This window comes from Neophocaena asiaeorientalis, unplaced genomic scaffold (genome assembly GCF_003031525.2).
Source record: "Neophocaena asiaeorientalis asiaeorientalis breed wild unplaced genomic scaffold, Neophocaena_asiaeorientalis_V1.1 scaffold1019, whole genome shotgun sequence".
In the NCBI taxonomy this organism is placed as follows: Eukaryota; Metazoa; Chordata; class Mammalia; order Artiodactyla; family Phocoenidae; genus Neophocaena; species Neophocaena asiaeorientalis.
Genome location: NW_020173382.1, coordinates 1,369,838 through 1,386,801, shown reverse-complemented (window position 1 = coordinate 1,386,801; position 16,964 = coordinate 1,369,838). Strand labels below are relative to the sequence as shown.

The following is a 16,964-nucleotide window of genomic DNA, read 5'->3' as shown; positions in this document are numbered from 1 at the left end:
GATTTCACTCTGCTGCTTCTCTTCACAAGGTATATAACAATTTGTCCTTTAGAAGCACAAATGCTTACTGATATCAAAGAAGTCCACATCGTTCCCATTATAAGCATTCTTCATTTTACTGGTCATAACTCGAAGAGCCATGATTTGACGAAGGATCAGTATGTCCGGTTTGCTGGTGTCAACCTGGACCTCCGGATTATTGCCCTGGTTGGCTAATCCGTTTCCTGTCACTGCAAACAGGTACCTGCAATGAGGAATGACCCCATTCACATGATCAGTAAAACAAAAAGTTACAGAAGACAGTCAAAGATTCCTACCTAGGTTCTAGCATTTTCCACGGAGTGCAATGAAATGCAAGTGCTTGCCTTTCGAATAACTTGAATCTCTCCTTTTCCTGGGCATACATTATGTTTCTCCAATCTGACTGTGACCTTTCTGAAAACTACCCATTTCGGGGAGGTTGGTGGGTCAGAGTGAAGTGGGTACTTGTCTAACTTCCTGAGTATGTAGGGGAGGGACACAGAGCATCGTCAAGTAAGAGAATGAGACCTTTGGAGAACTGGTACTTTATGAGGCCAGGCCATCGAGCACAGGACCACAGGTATAAAACATTAAAAATAATGACACTATTAAAACCGCTCAATCCCTCATTGCAGCTGTAACACCAGCTTATAACCACTGTCACAAACCTTTGACCCAGAACTCTTTGCAAGTAGCTAGGGGCCTTCCTGACACTTCTACAGCAGAACCAATTCCTAAGAATGTCTAGAAGCCTTCCATGTTGTTGCCACCTACTTGTGAAATGCTTCCTGCTGCCTCGACTAAACAACTGAGCAAACCTTCTCTGAAAGGTCTCCGGGCATCTAGGAAGGGAGAGATTGCACACCCGTTCGATGGAGGCTAACCTGCTTTTGCCTTTTCCATTCCAGCAGTCATCCTCATTGCCGTTTCCTGCAGCCATCCTCTCATCGTTGCAGACGTTACTAGGAAGAGAGGACCAGAACTTCTTGGCCTGCTTCAGTTTCTCCTTGACATCAGTAACCTCATTAAGAAAGAGAGAAAAAGAGACCTCTGTAAAACCCCAAAACCACCTACACATGTGCCCTTTTCATCACTGTAAAGTATCTCCAGAGTCTCTCCGTAGTCAGAAGAGAAAAATGCAGATCACACTGATATGTAAAATGTATAAAATCACCCAAAGAATTAACAGGTGAAATAGAAGCTCTGTGAAAACAATGTTGCCTAGTGCCTAGATCCACCGTCCATTCTCGCTCTCCATTAGAACCGCCATCTGAGGCCCACCGGGTCTCATACCCCGGAGATACACTGATACGACACAGTCTCTTCTCGCGGGCTTTTATAACTCAGGATCCAACCTATGTGTTACCCACACTGTGAAACAAAAGGCAGGTGTTCAGATATGCCTCAGCACACCCCATTTGTTAGCCTACGGATGGAATTTCTGAGCTAGGGAATCAAAGAGGCAGATTCACTGCCATCCCTGTGCAAAGTTGCTGGAAAACTTTCACTTGAAAAGACCCAACAGTTGGAAGCGTCCCAAATAAAGATGCATTTGGAGCAAATGTTTTCAGTTCTTTGTCATTAAACACGGCCATTCCTGCCAAAGTGCTCACCAGTCGGTCCAAACTAGTGCCAGCTGCTGTGGTGGGGCGCTCCTCGGGGTGAAAGGGTCTGAAGCGGGCACTGAAGGCACTTTCAGAGATGGAACGGGAAATCCGACCAGCTGGGAGAGGCTTAGGGGGTCCACATCCCTGGAAAACCTGTATTGGCATAAGTGTGGTCACGTGATGGAAGTGACATTGCAGGCTGGAGCGGGCCCCGTCCTCTCCTTTCCAGGACCCGGCCATCCTTACCTTCTGAGACACCTGCACGCTGTTCTCCTGCATGTTCATAATAGCATCTGAAATCTTCACATCGATGGGATCCATGACCGATTCAATGTTGAAAGGACCCTCTAACCTCTCGGCCACCATCAGCATAGCATCTAACATGAGGTTCGGGGCAGTTAGATCTATTTCTATGAAACAAAACTTCATTCAGTCAGTATGTACCACACTAGCTCTCTAGAGTGTGAAGTGACCAGATGAAGGCTTTATTCCACAGCAAGGAAACCCAATCGGGAACCTTCTAACACACTGATTATTCATCCCTCCATGTGTCAGTGGCTGTCGTTGTACGGCTCTGAGCTAGCTCCCAGCTGACAAACCTAAGGCTGGAAGCAGAATAACATTCCAGTTCTCCCAGAGACCTCCACGGATCTTCTCATTTCATGTTCCATTTACAAGAGTCAAAAACATAAATCAGTTCGAATCCTGGCATACCAATTCTTTTCTTTCATTTTTTAAATGAAACCCTTTCAGATCCTTGAGTGCGCAGTTAGAAAATACAAATGAAAGTGCTCCTAGGAACTCTAATGACCTTTCAAATAATGACATTTTGAGAAATGCAATTTTTTTATTAAGATAAACTTCCCATTTCAAATACAAGGGCCTTGAGTTATTTTAAAGCAAAAACATGTACCTCTTTTTTTTTTTTTTTGCGGTACGCAGGCCTCTCACTGTTGTGGCCTCTCCCGCTGCGGAGCACAGGCTCCGGACGCGCAGGCTCAGCGGCCATGGCTCACGGGCCCAGCCGCTCCGCGGCATGTGGGATCCTCCCGGACCGGGGCACGAACCCGTGTCCCCTGCATCGGCAGGCGGACTCTCAACCACTGCGCCACCAGGGAAGCCCTGTACCTCTTTTTATTCAAATGAAAAGACAACCCAAGACAGGGCACAAAATCCATGCGTTCACAATATGAGTCTTCACTAATTACTCTGGAAATCACTTTTTCACTTTGGAGGAGTCTAGAATTTTTTAGGACACATTGAATCTCTTAAATGAAAAGCACTGTATGGGTTTTCTTGTCATCCATGGTTCTTGGGATTATGCGATTTAGTATTTTTCCCTGATACTTATTGTGTAAAATTAGAAGAAATTGGAAAGGTAATCTCCAAATGAGAAAAAGGATGCCTCATTCATGACACGCAGTGAACTTTTAAACTTGTTCTTTCCCCTTAAAGGAGAGTTAGGCTCACATTCTCCACAGCCTTCAGGTAGTTCAAGGACAGCTGCCAGAAAGAAGGGTGAGTTTCTAGAAGATGGTGTGTCTCTCTCAAAGAGCAGGCCACAGCTGAACTTCTACCCAAGCTCACTGATGGAAAGGAGTTCTGGCATCAGCAGATCAGTGAACCCAAATCTGGTCAGCGACCTTTCACCTTCCCCTGAGAACAAATGCAACCCAACATTTTAAAGCACGGGCTCATTTCTTTCAACTACAGTTCCGATGTCACAAACCACGAATAGATGTCCGTGCAATGCAATATTTTTGAAAGTCTTAACAAATGAAGTTTCAGGTTGCATTGTGGTAAGCGCCAATAAACCGACACTTCCAACCTCTAAGGAAAGGCTGCCAGAGTGAATATACCATTGTGCTCGAGGAGAGGAAAAATGCGTTCGATGTGCTAGCAAAAGGGGACTTTTGTAAACAAGTGGAGCACAACCTGAACGTGTTCATCATTGTCGAAGCATCAGGGCTGCCACGTCCAGAGAGCACATGCCTTCGGAGCCGAGAAGGAGTTGCTGGCTCCAGAGAAAAATATTATGAAGGGACAGACCATAAACATCTCAAACACAGAGGTTTCAACAGGAAGGAAACGGCGCACCTCGTCACTACTTATTCCCCTAGTGGCAAGGAAAGGCCAGATCGTGAACGTGTTCGTGTGTTTGTGAAAGGGAACATAAACCCCAATTCTTCTGGCTGTTTGGTGTCTTTGTCAACTCCAGGCCTGCTGGCTGTGCACAAGGCCCTGGGAAGAGAGAGGGGCCGGGCCCTTGTCGCGCCGCTGCCATGGCGTTGCGAGTCCCGCGACTGAAGAATGCGAGTGAGGCTGTGGTCCGCCTGGAGGCTGCAACCCGGGAGCCAAAGCCGCCCCTCAGCCCCAGGGCAAGTCCTGCCTGGCTATCCACTGGGCGCCTCCATAGAAGCGAATGGCCCTGATGAGAAGCCCCAAGAGGAGTCCCACGATGGCTGGTCCGGTGTTGTTGCTTCTGATGGGTCTAGGCTGCAGGTCTCCCTTTGCGGGGTATCTGACCGGCTCCTGCCTCTTGCCAGGAACTGGCTGACGTCCCAGCCGGCAATCCCGACCCCCTCATACTAAATTCCCAGTGGCAGCAGACATGGGACGTTCATAAGGGTGGCTAGGAGCCAAATGAATGTTACCACGACGACAGTATGCGACGGAGAGCAAGTTGCACCTACCCGTAATTTATGATTTCCCAGAAACTGACTTTCGTGGTCGTGGTGGCGGTGGGAGTACTTTTCAAAAAGAAGGTTTCCTGTAACCAACCTCTTACGAAGCCAAGTCCAAGGTGTTTTGACTATTCGGATCCACCTTGATAAAGCTGGACGGCAGTTTAATAGGTACAGTTCAAGAGAGGGACACGAGGGCTCGGCAGCAAGGAGGCAGAGTTGGAAAACTCATCCTTAGTCTCTTCAAAGGGTCTAGTCCAACTGCAGGAGTTTAGTGCTCAGGACACTCCCCCCGCCACCCGGGCAACAAAGCAGCCCCTTCTCACTAGGGAAAGCGATTCCTCTTGCACTGTGCCGCCGATAATCAGAAACCCAATCTTCAGCCTCGCGACCCGACTGGATGAACAAAAGGCAGTTTCCCGACTTAACCCCAACATCTGATTTAAAGAAGTGGGGAAAAAAGCCCTTGCCCATTCATTAACTGCAGTCATTTTAAGAGGGGGAAAATTCCTTGCAAAGAAAAAAAAAAAAGAACTTATGGTAAAGGTATGTAAATTGGGACTGAATTCTATAACCACAGAGCAAATTAAACCCTTGTGAAAATCCACGAAAAAGCACTGGAGATTAACAATGTCTATTACTCCTGGCCTTTTATATCAGCTTATTAGAAATAAATAATAAAACACCCATTAAAAATGAAGTTTAGATATAATTATATTCCTCCTCCCTCCAGAAAGTATCACTTAAAATAACCGAAGAAAATTGATTCTGAAATCCTACCAATTTCCACTTGGGTTGAATTTTTGTTTCATCAAAGATAACAAATGTAATTTGTAAAACACACAGCGAGAATAGTGGCAGCAAAGGAAGTCCTCCTTGATTCAGAGTACCTGGTTGAAGACGTTAATTAAGCAAGCCAGAGTATGGTTTTAATATGGATCTGCAGACTCTTGGAAAAAATATGTAGAAGAATTTGTATTTTAAGACGAGTTTCTGAGTTATAGTTTCTGTCAGACACATTAGAAGAACAGAATAGTGTACCTCATTCCTGATGTGCCTGTAGAAAAGTTACCCAAACTAGATCATTGTCACCAGACATTTTTGCTACTGTATAGCAAATGCTACAGCTCTGTCCAGAGAACTAGTGCATTAGATGTTACAGGGGAAAGCGAAAAGGCAAACCATCTTGTTTTTTAAAAATGAATTTAGCAAAAGTGAGCTGCAAACTTGACATTTGGGGTGGGGGTGAGAGTGGGATTAAAAAAGAGAGAAAGAAAAAACTTTCAACTTTAGATCTAGAAATGCCACGGGCTTTTATTTCCATGGGAAATATTTTCCAGCAACAATTTCTCCCATGGCTTCTTTCTGGGCGTGATGGGCCATTTGTGCGTGTGTGTGTTGACTGGTCTTATGCCTTCCCTTTCATGGGATTCTGCTTTTCTGTGTGTGGAAGATTTTTTCAGGTCTTCTAGCTTTGAGCTATTTAGGCTACAATTGTGCTGAAGCGTTCGGTATTCACATCTTCGTTTCCCCCCTTGTGTCAGTGTTCTCAAGAATCTGTTGGAGCCAATTTATTGATGCACTTTCAGAGTTAATATGGTAATCAGCTCTCATGCAGACTAAACAGCATTCCCCGGCTCCGATCCCCGCATTCCCCTCCCCGAAAAAACCCTCAGCAAATTGCGTACATGTTCCCATGATGTGGACAAATAAGTGAAAAATAGGTGCTTACAAAGACACTCAAATTCTACAATTATGTAAATGTGACTGGGTATGGGAGAAAAACCTGAGTTTGTTTTGGGGTGCTGATAGTATGTGGGTGAAGACCCACCACCACTAGCAGCTTCAACAACTGCGACTAACATCCCGGGATTCCCATATGCATTAAGCAAGCATCGAGGGAGTCGATGACTGGATATTTCAATCATCCATAATTTGTCCCTTCCCACATAATTAACATTCTTAGAAACAGGCCACTTTACTTCCATTGGTGTCTGGGTTCCCAGTAATGGTTTTCTAAGTTTTAGGTGTACACGAGAACACTGACCTCTAAAATTATCAGGACAAAAGTCCTTCCATTCTCACCAGAGCAGTCTGTGATTGTTAAATCTCTACAGAAACATAACCCTTACATTTCCACAATCAGATTGCACCTGATCCAAATACCCAATGGGTATCTGGCCGTTTGCAGAAGATTTGGTTGCAATGTAACAGATATAACATTTGAAAAGCCGCTTTCACATCTCAGTGATGGCTGTACTCCAGCATTTACATGGATACCAGCCTATGATGCAGAACTAAAACTGACCTTTAGGGGGAAAATGTCAAAAAATCACTTTCTTGTTATTAAAACTTGGTATTCGCTGCGTCTAACGTCTGTCTAATGTCTTCAGAAGTGCCACCATTAGTTCAAGGCAACATTTACCTGTAGAGTGGTGTGAGCTTTCAGTACAGTCAGAACTCTGGCAAACACTACATAACGAACAGAAATTTCATCGCTGATAATTAAAACATTCCTTGGGGAATTCCCTGGCAGTCTGGTGGTTAGGACTCTGCGCTTTCATTGCCAGGGCCTGGGTTCAATCCCTGGTCGGGGAACTAAGATTCCGCAAGCCGTGTGGCATGGCCAAAAAAAAAAAATTAAAATTAAAAAATAAATAAAACATTCCTTGTGGCAGAAGCTTAGCAATCAATAGCAACAGAAATACATTAATCGCCTGCTCACCTATGAAATTGTTCCACTCGAAATCAAGATCCCCTTGGTTGGCCAAACAACCTCTCATGATGTTGGAGCAGTAGTTGTAACAGGGTTTCACAGTCACGAGACCTTGGCAGTGGGAGCAGTAGATCATCTTCAACAGGGCATGGGTACACTGGGCTGTGGGATTTACCTAATTGGGAGAAGAAAAAGACAACGGTGGGGCAAAGATAGACATAGCAACTACAAGTCTATCAAGTTGACTTTGAAGGCTTGGCCATGAACTTCCCTTAAGAATGAGTCGTGATGGGTCACACTTAGCAGGCCTGGCTTGCTTCCTGAAGAGCAAAATTAGATAAAGAAAAGGGGTATGCTGGGAAGAAGGTGGAGGTAGGGATGAACACTGAATTACCTTAAACAACAAAGTTGCATATCACACGCAGACTCAACTACTCGCACTCATTTTAAACGGCTCAACGATTTCAAAGTCCTTTGACGAATAAATTTCCAGGATCGCCGTAAGATGCAGTAGTAGAGGTGGTCTTTACCTGCCTGCCATCCATGGCCAGCTGTGGCCTCTCCCATCACCGTGTTTGCCTTGCCAGACTGGAACTCAAGCACATCTTCTCTTCAGACACATTGACTACAAGACTGCCCTTTCACACGTAAGCCCCCAGTCGTTTAGAAGGGTACCTCGTGTGTACTCCCTTCTGTGCCAATAGCTGCACAGAAGACAAAATTAATGTATCCTACAGGGAAGAATGTGAATAAATTTGAACCTGGGGTTCTGTGAAGGCCGTCCAAGGCTTGGGAGCAGTATAGCATAGAGTGCTCAGGGAACACTTGATGAAGAGGTGGGACTTCAGTTAAATTCTGAAGAGGGGGTTGGATTTATTTATTTATTTTTAAAATTTTTATTGAAGTAGAGTTGGTTTACAATGTTGTGTTTAATTTCTGCTGTACAGCAAAGTGACTCATATTTATATTATTTTTCCTATTCTTTTCCATTATGATTTATCACAGGACATTGAATATAGTTCCCTGTGCTGTACAGTAGGATCCTATTGTTTATCCATCCTACATATAATAGTTTGCATCTGCTAATCAGAAGGGGTTGGATTTCAATGATCAAATGACGGGAGAACATCGCAGTTAGGAAGAATGAAATGAACAAAAGCATACGTGGTACTGAGCAGACCGAGGAATCTTAGAACGGGGTTGAGGAATTATGGGAAATAAGGTTGGCCGAGTACAGGAAGGGCTGTGTATGTGACCGGACAGTAAAGGGGATTGAAAACCAGGCAGAAATCAAGACACCATATGGCAGGACACAGGGAGCTACTGAAAGTTCATGAGCAAAGGAAGAGGCAAGGATGAAGGTGGCACCGAAGACGGATTGGCCTAGGCGTCCTCTGTAGAGAAATGAGACTTGGTTTCATCTTTCTTCAATTGTTTGGCCTTTCAATTGCACTTCTATAGGGTGCAATTGTCTTGGGCATAGAAGAGCCGATCCCATCCTGTCACTCATTTCCATCAATGCTTAGAAAGGATCATGGCCAGGATCACAAGCTGGCAGCTCCCCAAGAGTTCCTGTGTTGTCATTCTCTCTGCGCCACCCTCCCCTTTTGGAGTCAATATCAGAGGATTAGTGCATTCCTCTCTATCAGTACCAACCAGCTCTGCAAACAGAGACTTCTGAAAGCAGATACCACCGCAGGGAACAGATGCTGGGATGCAGGGCAGTCCAGCAGTGCACTTCACCTGCTCGGGAGCGTAACTTTGGATACCACTTATCAACAGTAGCCTTAGGGACAGGAACGGGAGATTAGCACCATCAGAAGAAAAACTTCACACTGTTAGGCTCCTATCTGATGTACACACACACACCCTCTTATCTCAAACAGAACTCTAGCCTAAAAGGGGGAGGTACATCCAACAGGACGGTAGTTGTATACACCGAAGTCAGGGTTCCCTGCGAACAATTAGGACTTTTCCACAGTTTTAACCAGTGCCAAATGTTTTCCTAGGCAGTAAATTAGTCCTTTTAACTATGTATTAACGTACAGTAAAATCTTGGCTAAACAATGCCCTGGAGGAATAGCCAATCTGGACAGCTAGGTTTCCTGGACAGCAACAAGAGCATGCCTTTAAAGTCACAGAGAGTTAGGACTTTGATACTTTCCCACCCCCTCACTGGACAGAGGAACAAACAGGCCTGGAGAGAGGAGGTGGCCAGACATTCACAGAAGTTGGAAGGGGCCCTAGAGATCACTGAGTACAGCTCTCACATTTGAGGGATGAGAAAACCAAAGCCAAAGAGAATAATTGACTTGTGGGCAGCCACCTCACCGCATATGACTCTAGCACTGCACCTTAGGAAACACTGAAACGATTTCCCACATATATCATGTGTCCCTGCCTCTTTAAACTGAATATATGAAACTCGAATCTTAAGCATCGGTAGTTTTCTGCTTTATCTTAAATTAGGTTCCACATTGGTGAGATTGCCAAAATGGCTGGATTCTGGAGAGGTAAAGAGTTATTATGAAAATGCCTGTGAAAACCAGGTTAGTGCGTGGCATTTTTTTATTATGATGCTTATCAGGAAACAATGGACTTGTGCGAGAAAACAATGTAAAAAGTTAACACGTCAACAAGCAGTTACTGAGCACCTACTATGTGCCAGGGATTATTCTGGAATGCATTTGTGATTAGGTAGCAAGGCAAGTAGGAATTTCTAGACTACGGGACCTGTCCTAGAAAACACAAAGAAATTTCCAAATGGTGTAGACCTTTTGGAAATAAGCAAAAATTTTAAACTCCACAATTGTGCTCGAGAAACGCTTTTGGCCAAAGAAGTCCTTTCCCTTTCTCTCTCTTTTTGAACTCTACGATGGGGTTCACTACATCCTTGGTTCAACTGTAAGTCAAATCATTTATGCCGTAGGCCTTACAGGAGTATCCTAAAATAGGCTGATGGAGCCTCAAGTTTTAAAAGAGAGACCAAACCAAATGACACAGTAGAGTTTTATTAAAGGAAGATTATGAAGCTGGGTTTGGCGGAGTTTTTCCATTTCATTCTTTGGCTAAGTACGGGCTCATGTTCTGCACATGACTTGTTGTGTAACTACTAAAAATGATCACAAGGAACTCAGCAATAACATGCTATGGAAACACTAAATAATACCAGAACTGGGGAAGTTATAAGAAAACTGGGATGAGAAAGGACATATGAAATACCAAAGTTAGAGAAAATCTGCCTTTCGTCTCACAACCACTGATCAGACTACCACGCAGTGTTTTTTACATGAAGGGAATTCAGAACCTGGGAAATAAACCCCTTGTGTGGGATAAAGTAGAAAGACAAAGGCTTTTAAAACAGTCATGAGAACTAAAGAAATAGGGGTCCCCTGCTATGCTCACTCCCCCAGAAGAAGTGATGAGACTACCCCCCAGGTCTTGGGTCCCCATTCTCACTGACCTGACCAAGTTCAGGATGGTGAACACAGAGTACTAAGGCCCAGCTCTCCTTTCTGACTCTGGACTACCCCAGTGGACAAACAAAATGGCTGTCTCTCTTTTGGAATCGTCTGTGGCTTCTCGGTAAAGAGCAATGTAGGTTGGTCAACAAGCCAAAGGAATACTATTGCACTGGGAAGAAAGAGCCTAATAGTATATAGTACTTCAATTTAAATTCTCCTGTGGAGTTTCTGGTAAAATCTAGCATCTCCTTGATCCAGTGATGGCTCTCGCTGTCATGTCATGATATACCAGGCCCTCAAGGGTACTCCATTACAAGCTCTCAACGGTCTCTCCACCATGCCAGGGGCAAACCTTTCACCCGAAAGCAGATATAATAGTAGACGAAGTCATACCGTGTTCTGGGGATTTAATAATTTTGAATATAAATTCAACTTCACTCACATTCTACTCCCTTGTAACACTCAAAATCAATCACTTCTCTCAAGTCCCCAAATAACTCAGTTACTGAAATAATTTATACCAGAAGACCCAAGACTCAGTGGTAGATCATGCCACATGGGGATTAACAAAATGGGTAACCAAACTCTAAGATCTTGCTTTAATCCTCACTTACGTACTGATTCTCTATGGCCTGCCGTGCCACTTAAAATGATCAATCTGATTATTCCTTTGGGTCACAGGTCTTGACTAATGTTTGATATGTTTTCCTTTTATTCAGAAGGGTCTGTTGAGCCCAGATGTGACTTCCAGAATCCTTGGGGCTGGGGGAGGAGTCGGGTAGGGGTTAATTATGGTTGCTTTCATAAAAGTCAGATTTTCGGACCTCACTTAGCAATTCAAAAGTTATTTCTCAAAATGATATTTAGAAAAAACAGGAAAAGGAAAACTGTACACACTTCCCTTCCTCCTTTGAACCACTGACATAAAGAATGGGTTGATGGTCTCAGACAGAAAATGCTTATTCAGTTTCTATGGTTTCATGATCATGAAGGTCATGATGTTAATACTGAAGAGAAAAATATTCTGTTCGATGTCAATTAATTTTCTACTGATAGCTTTTATTGGACTTTATTGCTTTATATGACATAGAGTGCTTACTATGTGCCGGGCTCTGTTCTAAGTACTTTATATGTATTAAACCATTTAAGCTTCAAAATAATCACAGGAGATGAATATTATTATTTTGTTTCACAGATAAGGAAACAGAAGCCTAAAGAGATTAAGAGACAAACACATCTTCCAGTAGATGGCCAAGATTTGAAATGGGGCAGTTTTGTCCTAGAGCAGGTACACTCAATTTCCTTGATGTATATCTTTTGAGTGCCAGACTATCGGAACCTTAAGGGCAGCACATGGGGCTGGTCCTCCTGCATAGCTCGCAGATCTAACATAGGGTATCCACACACAGTGAATACCTCAGCTCTGGGGTTGGATATTTTCTAGTGAGAATTTGCAGGTTTCAAATTTACTGACCAAATGAATCAGTTTTTATGTTGATGGGCAAGTTAGGATGCAACTGTTCTACATGGAACGATATCTGACTGGACAACTATGGATGAGATGACAGATTTTTAAATAATTTTAATAATAATTTTAAATAATGACTTATGCACTCAATGCACTCAGTAGCCACAACTACTGAGCCTGTGTGCCACAACTACTGAAACCCATGCTACAGGGATGAGAAAAAAAAATATTCACCAGAGGTAGACACAAAGAACTCAAAAGCTCAAGTAAACACTGCTGGACACGAAGAGAAAAGAGGTTACTGGAACAAAACAGGAAACTATATATTTTGCCAAAGTTTTAACAGTTTGAAAAACTTGCAGCTAAATGTAGCAGAGATGATCAATTTCTACTAGAACGTGGCATATTATTTATATAAGGAAAAGGTTTTGACATTAATTACAGAAGAATGAGATGGCTTGATTTGTTTACTTTGGGGGACCAGTATGATAGAAAGGGAACATCGTCTGGACTCAATATTCCTTTATTAACTCAAATCAAAATCAATCTGAGTTATTGAGCATAATGACAACACATTAATAGTCAACTTCCAAGCCTTATAAAATCCTTCAAGACTGACTAAGGTGTTTCTAAATGGTAAGGTAACAAAGAATTTAGATCTTAGGAGCTAGTCTATGTTTCATGGTAAAAGTCAGTGGAGGGGGAGGGGTCCTCATTTCCTTTTTAACTTATTAAGACTCTTTTAAAAATACTCATTCCTGCATTCCTCAGGGTATACATTTAACGTGACATCTGCACTCCATTTCTGCTATAAAATGCCTCTGCAGAAAAGTCCTTTTCTCTGCAAAGACTCTCTTAATATAGATTGAGACTTTCTACCAAATAACCTGCATTTTCCAAACACCACATTAAAAACTACTGCAAGCCGCCTGAAAAAAGAGAAATCCTGGAACAGAACTCTTCACACAGCCTGGATCTCATTTCAGTAATTCAGAATGAGCCTTCAGCCACATTACACAGTGATGGCAGTCAACATGCGGGCACTCAAGTTAGAAACACATTTCCTTCTAGTTTCTTCCAGTTCCTAACACACATTCACTGCAACATTTTTCCCCTGCACTGCCAATAGTACCAAACAAACAGAAAGGGTCTAGATTTTTATCTGTTCTTGGTAACATAAGCACCCAACAAAAATAACAGGAAATCGTTCCCCAAATTATGGTCAAAGAAAGAGATAGGGGGACTATCAAAGAAAGAGATAGAGGACTTCCCTGGTGGTGCAGTGGTTAAGAATCCGCCTGCCAATGCAGGGGACACAGGTTCGATCCCTGGTCTGGGAAGATCCCACATGCCGCAGAGCAACTAAGCCCGTGCACCACAACTACTGAGGCTGTGCTCTAGAGCCTGTGAGCCACAACTACTGAGCCTGTGTGCCACAACTACTGAAACCCATGCGCCTAGAGCCCGTGCTCTTCAACAAGAGCGGCCACCGCTCACCGCAACCAGAGAAAGCCTGCACACAGCAATGAAGACGCAACACAGCCAGAAATAAAGAAAATTTTAAAAAGAAAAAAAAAAGAAAAAGATAGGGAACCCAAACACGCTGTGAGATGTGAAGGGTTTATTCAACAACTTCCCAATTCAGTTTGATTTCAATACACAAACGTGCTAAGAAAGAAGGTGGAGATTCTCCTAAGTCCCTGATAATAGGATTTTAAACACATAACAAAGGATATAAAATAAGCTAGGATTCATTCAGGAATATTTGGAGCCACACTGTAGCTGAAACTGCATAAATGCTTGAAAATAAGTCTTGTGTTTTAAATTAGACTCAGTTATGATAACTTGAAGCATCATTGTATCCGCCCCCTTGTAGAGGGCTCTATTATTGTTTTGAGAGTATTCAAGTCCTTGACACTTCCCACACCCCTACCTTCCCCATGTCTCCACCCCTGTATGTATTACAGTGTATAGAATATATATATATATATCCCACCTTCCTCTTTGCAATTCTAGTCTTTAAGGTTGTGTGTGAAAAATATTAAATGTTGAATACATATCTACACTTAAAAGCTTTTTGTATTGCTCATTTTTAAAAATAGACATAATGATTTGGGGAAATGGTGTAGGACTCTTGTAGGTGTCCGGGCATTGCAAATAGACAACAACAAAGGGGGATCAATGGAAATCGTTTTCAAGGCAGGATTTCTAATTACAGTCCCCGGAGTTTGGGGTTGGGGTATAGACACAGCCCCATTATGTCAGTGTTAATTGAAACCATGAGAATGCAACTCTCTTTGGCATAGGAGCTATTAATTTTCACGGTGCATGTAACCACTTGTGCATTTTTGAAAGACCACAACAGACTTCACCCTTCCAGGCAAAACTGCTGCTGCTAGCAGGTAAATAAGAAATGTATCATGAACCATGACAAGTAAAGATGGAATAAGTAATACAAAGATGTGTAGCACCAGGGTATTCGTGAACCATCTGTTCCTAATTAAAGGGACTTTTCTGAAGTTTCAATTGCAAAGCTCAATGGAGCAAGCTGAAATCACTGGATGTCTGCGCCCAGAAAAACTGAAGCAAGGCAAGCATACTTCAAGTAAGAAGCAAGTTTCCCCTGAAGTCAGTTAAGCTTGCTGGTGCTAATAGCCTTTAAAAGGTTTAGTGATAATCAAATCATTGCTCAGCAAATAACAGCAATCCTTTTGTTGCAAAAGTAAACTGGAGAAGCAGGGCATCTGCTCATGAAAAGAGAGTGTGAACATCTCTGAGTTAAGTATGCATAACTAGTCCCAAGACCACAATGGTTTTCATAGTTGACTTTAAAGGCTTCTTTGTAGATGAAGTGGGTGAGGTTCTCCACCCTGAAGGGTCTTTTTCAGGCCCAAGGTAATTAATTCTACTGGACACCAAAAGATGGAATGTATTTCTTGGGTTGCTCCAGTTCCACCCGTCAACTACATTTGGACAACAGTTCCTACATGAAAAAACATTGCTTGGGTCCCCACACTGTTAGAGCTTACTAATTTTTCTCAATCAAATGTAGATTATTTTCAACATGTTCAATTTGAAATATGATTTTCATAGCCAGATCATTTACTGTCTTCCCCATACCACTACACCTTAAATTAAAACCTCTGTTGAGCTGATACTCATACTCCAAAAACGAATGTAATGAATATTTTTTCAAATGTGCAAGTATTCCTTTCCAGCCTTCTAAAAAGAAACATTACACTGATGATAGATTTTTACATAATTTGTGCTTTGGCATCTTTATAAACTGATTTGATGCTTGAGTGTCTTATTATTATGTAATTTAGATATAACTCAACCTAGTGGAAGGGTTTGATTTCAAGTCAGTCCGTAAGTCAAGAAGATGCTCAGTGGTAAAGCAAAACGTTATTTTTTTAAAGTTATCAATTACAAACACAACATTTAAAATAGTCATATTTCTCAAAAAAAGATATACAGATGGCCAATAGGCACATGAAAAGATGCTCGACATCACTAATTATTAGAGGAATGCAAATCAAAACTACAATGAGGCATCACCTCACACCAGTAAGAATGGCCATCATTAGAAAGTCTACAAATAAAAAATGCTGGAGGGGGTGTGGAGAAAAGGGAACCCTCTTACACTGTCGGTGGGAATGTAAATTAGTGCAGCCACTATGGAAAACAGTATGGAGGTTCGTCAAAAAAAAAAAAAAAAAAACCTAAAAATACTTACCATATGATCCAAAAATCCCACTCCTGGGCATATATCCAGAAAAACACTCTAATTCAAAAAGATACAGGCAACCCAATGTTCATAGCAGCACTATTTATAATAGCTGGGACATGGAAGCAACCTAAATGTCCATCAACACACAAATGGCTTAAGAACATGTGGTACGTATATACAATGGAATACTACTCAGCCATAAAAAGAGAATGAAATAATGCCATTTAGAGCAACATGGATGGACCTAGAGATTATCATATTAAGTCAAGTATGTCAGAAGAGAAAGACAAATACCATATGATAGCACTTTTATATGTAATCTAAAAGATGACACAAATGAACTTATTTACAAAGCAGAAACAGACTCACAGACATAGAAAACAAAATTATGGTTACCAAAGGGGAACGGGGTGGGGGAGGGATAAATTAGGGGTTTGGGATTAAAAGATACACACTACTATATGTAATATAGATAAATAACAAGGTCCTACTGTACAGCACAGGGAACTATATTCAAATCCTGTGATAAACCATAATGGAAAAGAATATGAAAAAGTGTGTGTGGGTGTGTGTAACAAGAAACTGTACACGAGAAACTAACACAACATTGTAAATCAGCTATAATAAAAAAGATTTAAGTCATAACAGTATTTTCCACTAAACAATTGGCAAGTAATGTTTTACTGAAAGTAAATTGAGCCCTATAGCTTGTATTCATTGTATTCTCGTATAACAATGCAAACAACTCTTAGGCAGACATGAGAATACAATGAATATAGAATAGGGATCAATTCTCCAAAAATTTAGGGTCATATTTGGAAATTAACTTTCTCAAACAACTTGAAAAAACTAAGGTACACAGAAATTTCTTTCTTGCTTTAAAAAAATTCATACCAGGGCTTCCCTGGGGACGCAGTGGTTGAGAGTCCGCCTGCCGATGCAGGGGACACGGGTTCCTGCCCGGGTCCGGGAAGATCCCACATGCCGCGGAGCGGCTGGGCCCGTGAGCCATGGCCGCTGAGCCTGCACGTCCGGAGCCTGTGCTCCGCAACGGGAGAGGCCACAACAGTGAGAGGCCCGCGTACCGCAAAAAAAAAAAAAAAATCATACCAAAAGCAACATTGGAAATTGTGATTATTTCCTTCTGGGTCACGTACTCTTTATTGCACAGGTAAGTAAGGGTGAACAGTCAATCTTGTTGATTTCCCACCAATCTTATTGGTTCTCAGTTAATTCTGGGAACCATGTCAAGAAGAATGCGATACTGGGAAGCC

The 16,964-nt window shown here is 42.4% G+C and overlaps 1 protein-coding gene across 1 annotated transcript in view; it reads right to left on the bottom strand.

The window, feature by feature from the left end:
* Positions 1-16,964, bottom strand: part of GPC4 (glypican 4) — a 106,985-nt gene that overhangs the window by 2,618 nt on the left and 87,403 nt on the right. The window contains exons 4-8 of the mRNA XM_024746586.1: positions 7,038-7,203; positions 1,875-2,005; positions 1,635-1,781; positions 906-1,042; positions 69-244 (exon numbers count right to left, since the gene is read on the bottom strand). Of these exons, the coding sequence (XP_024602354.1) occupies positions 69-244; positions 906-1,042; positions 1,635-1,781; positions 1,875-2,005; positions 7,038-7,203 (757 nt within the window). The remainder of the gene's footprint in view (positions 1-68; positions 245-905; positions 1,043-1,634; positions 1,782-1,874; positions 2,006-7,037; positions 7,204-16,964) is intronic.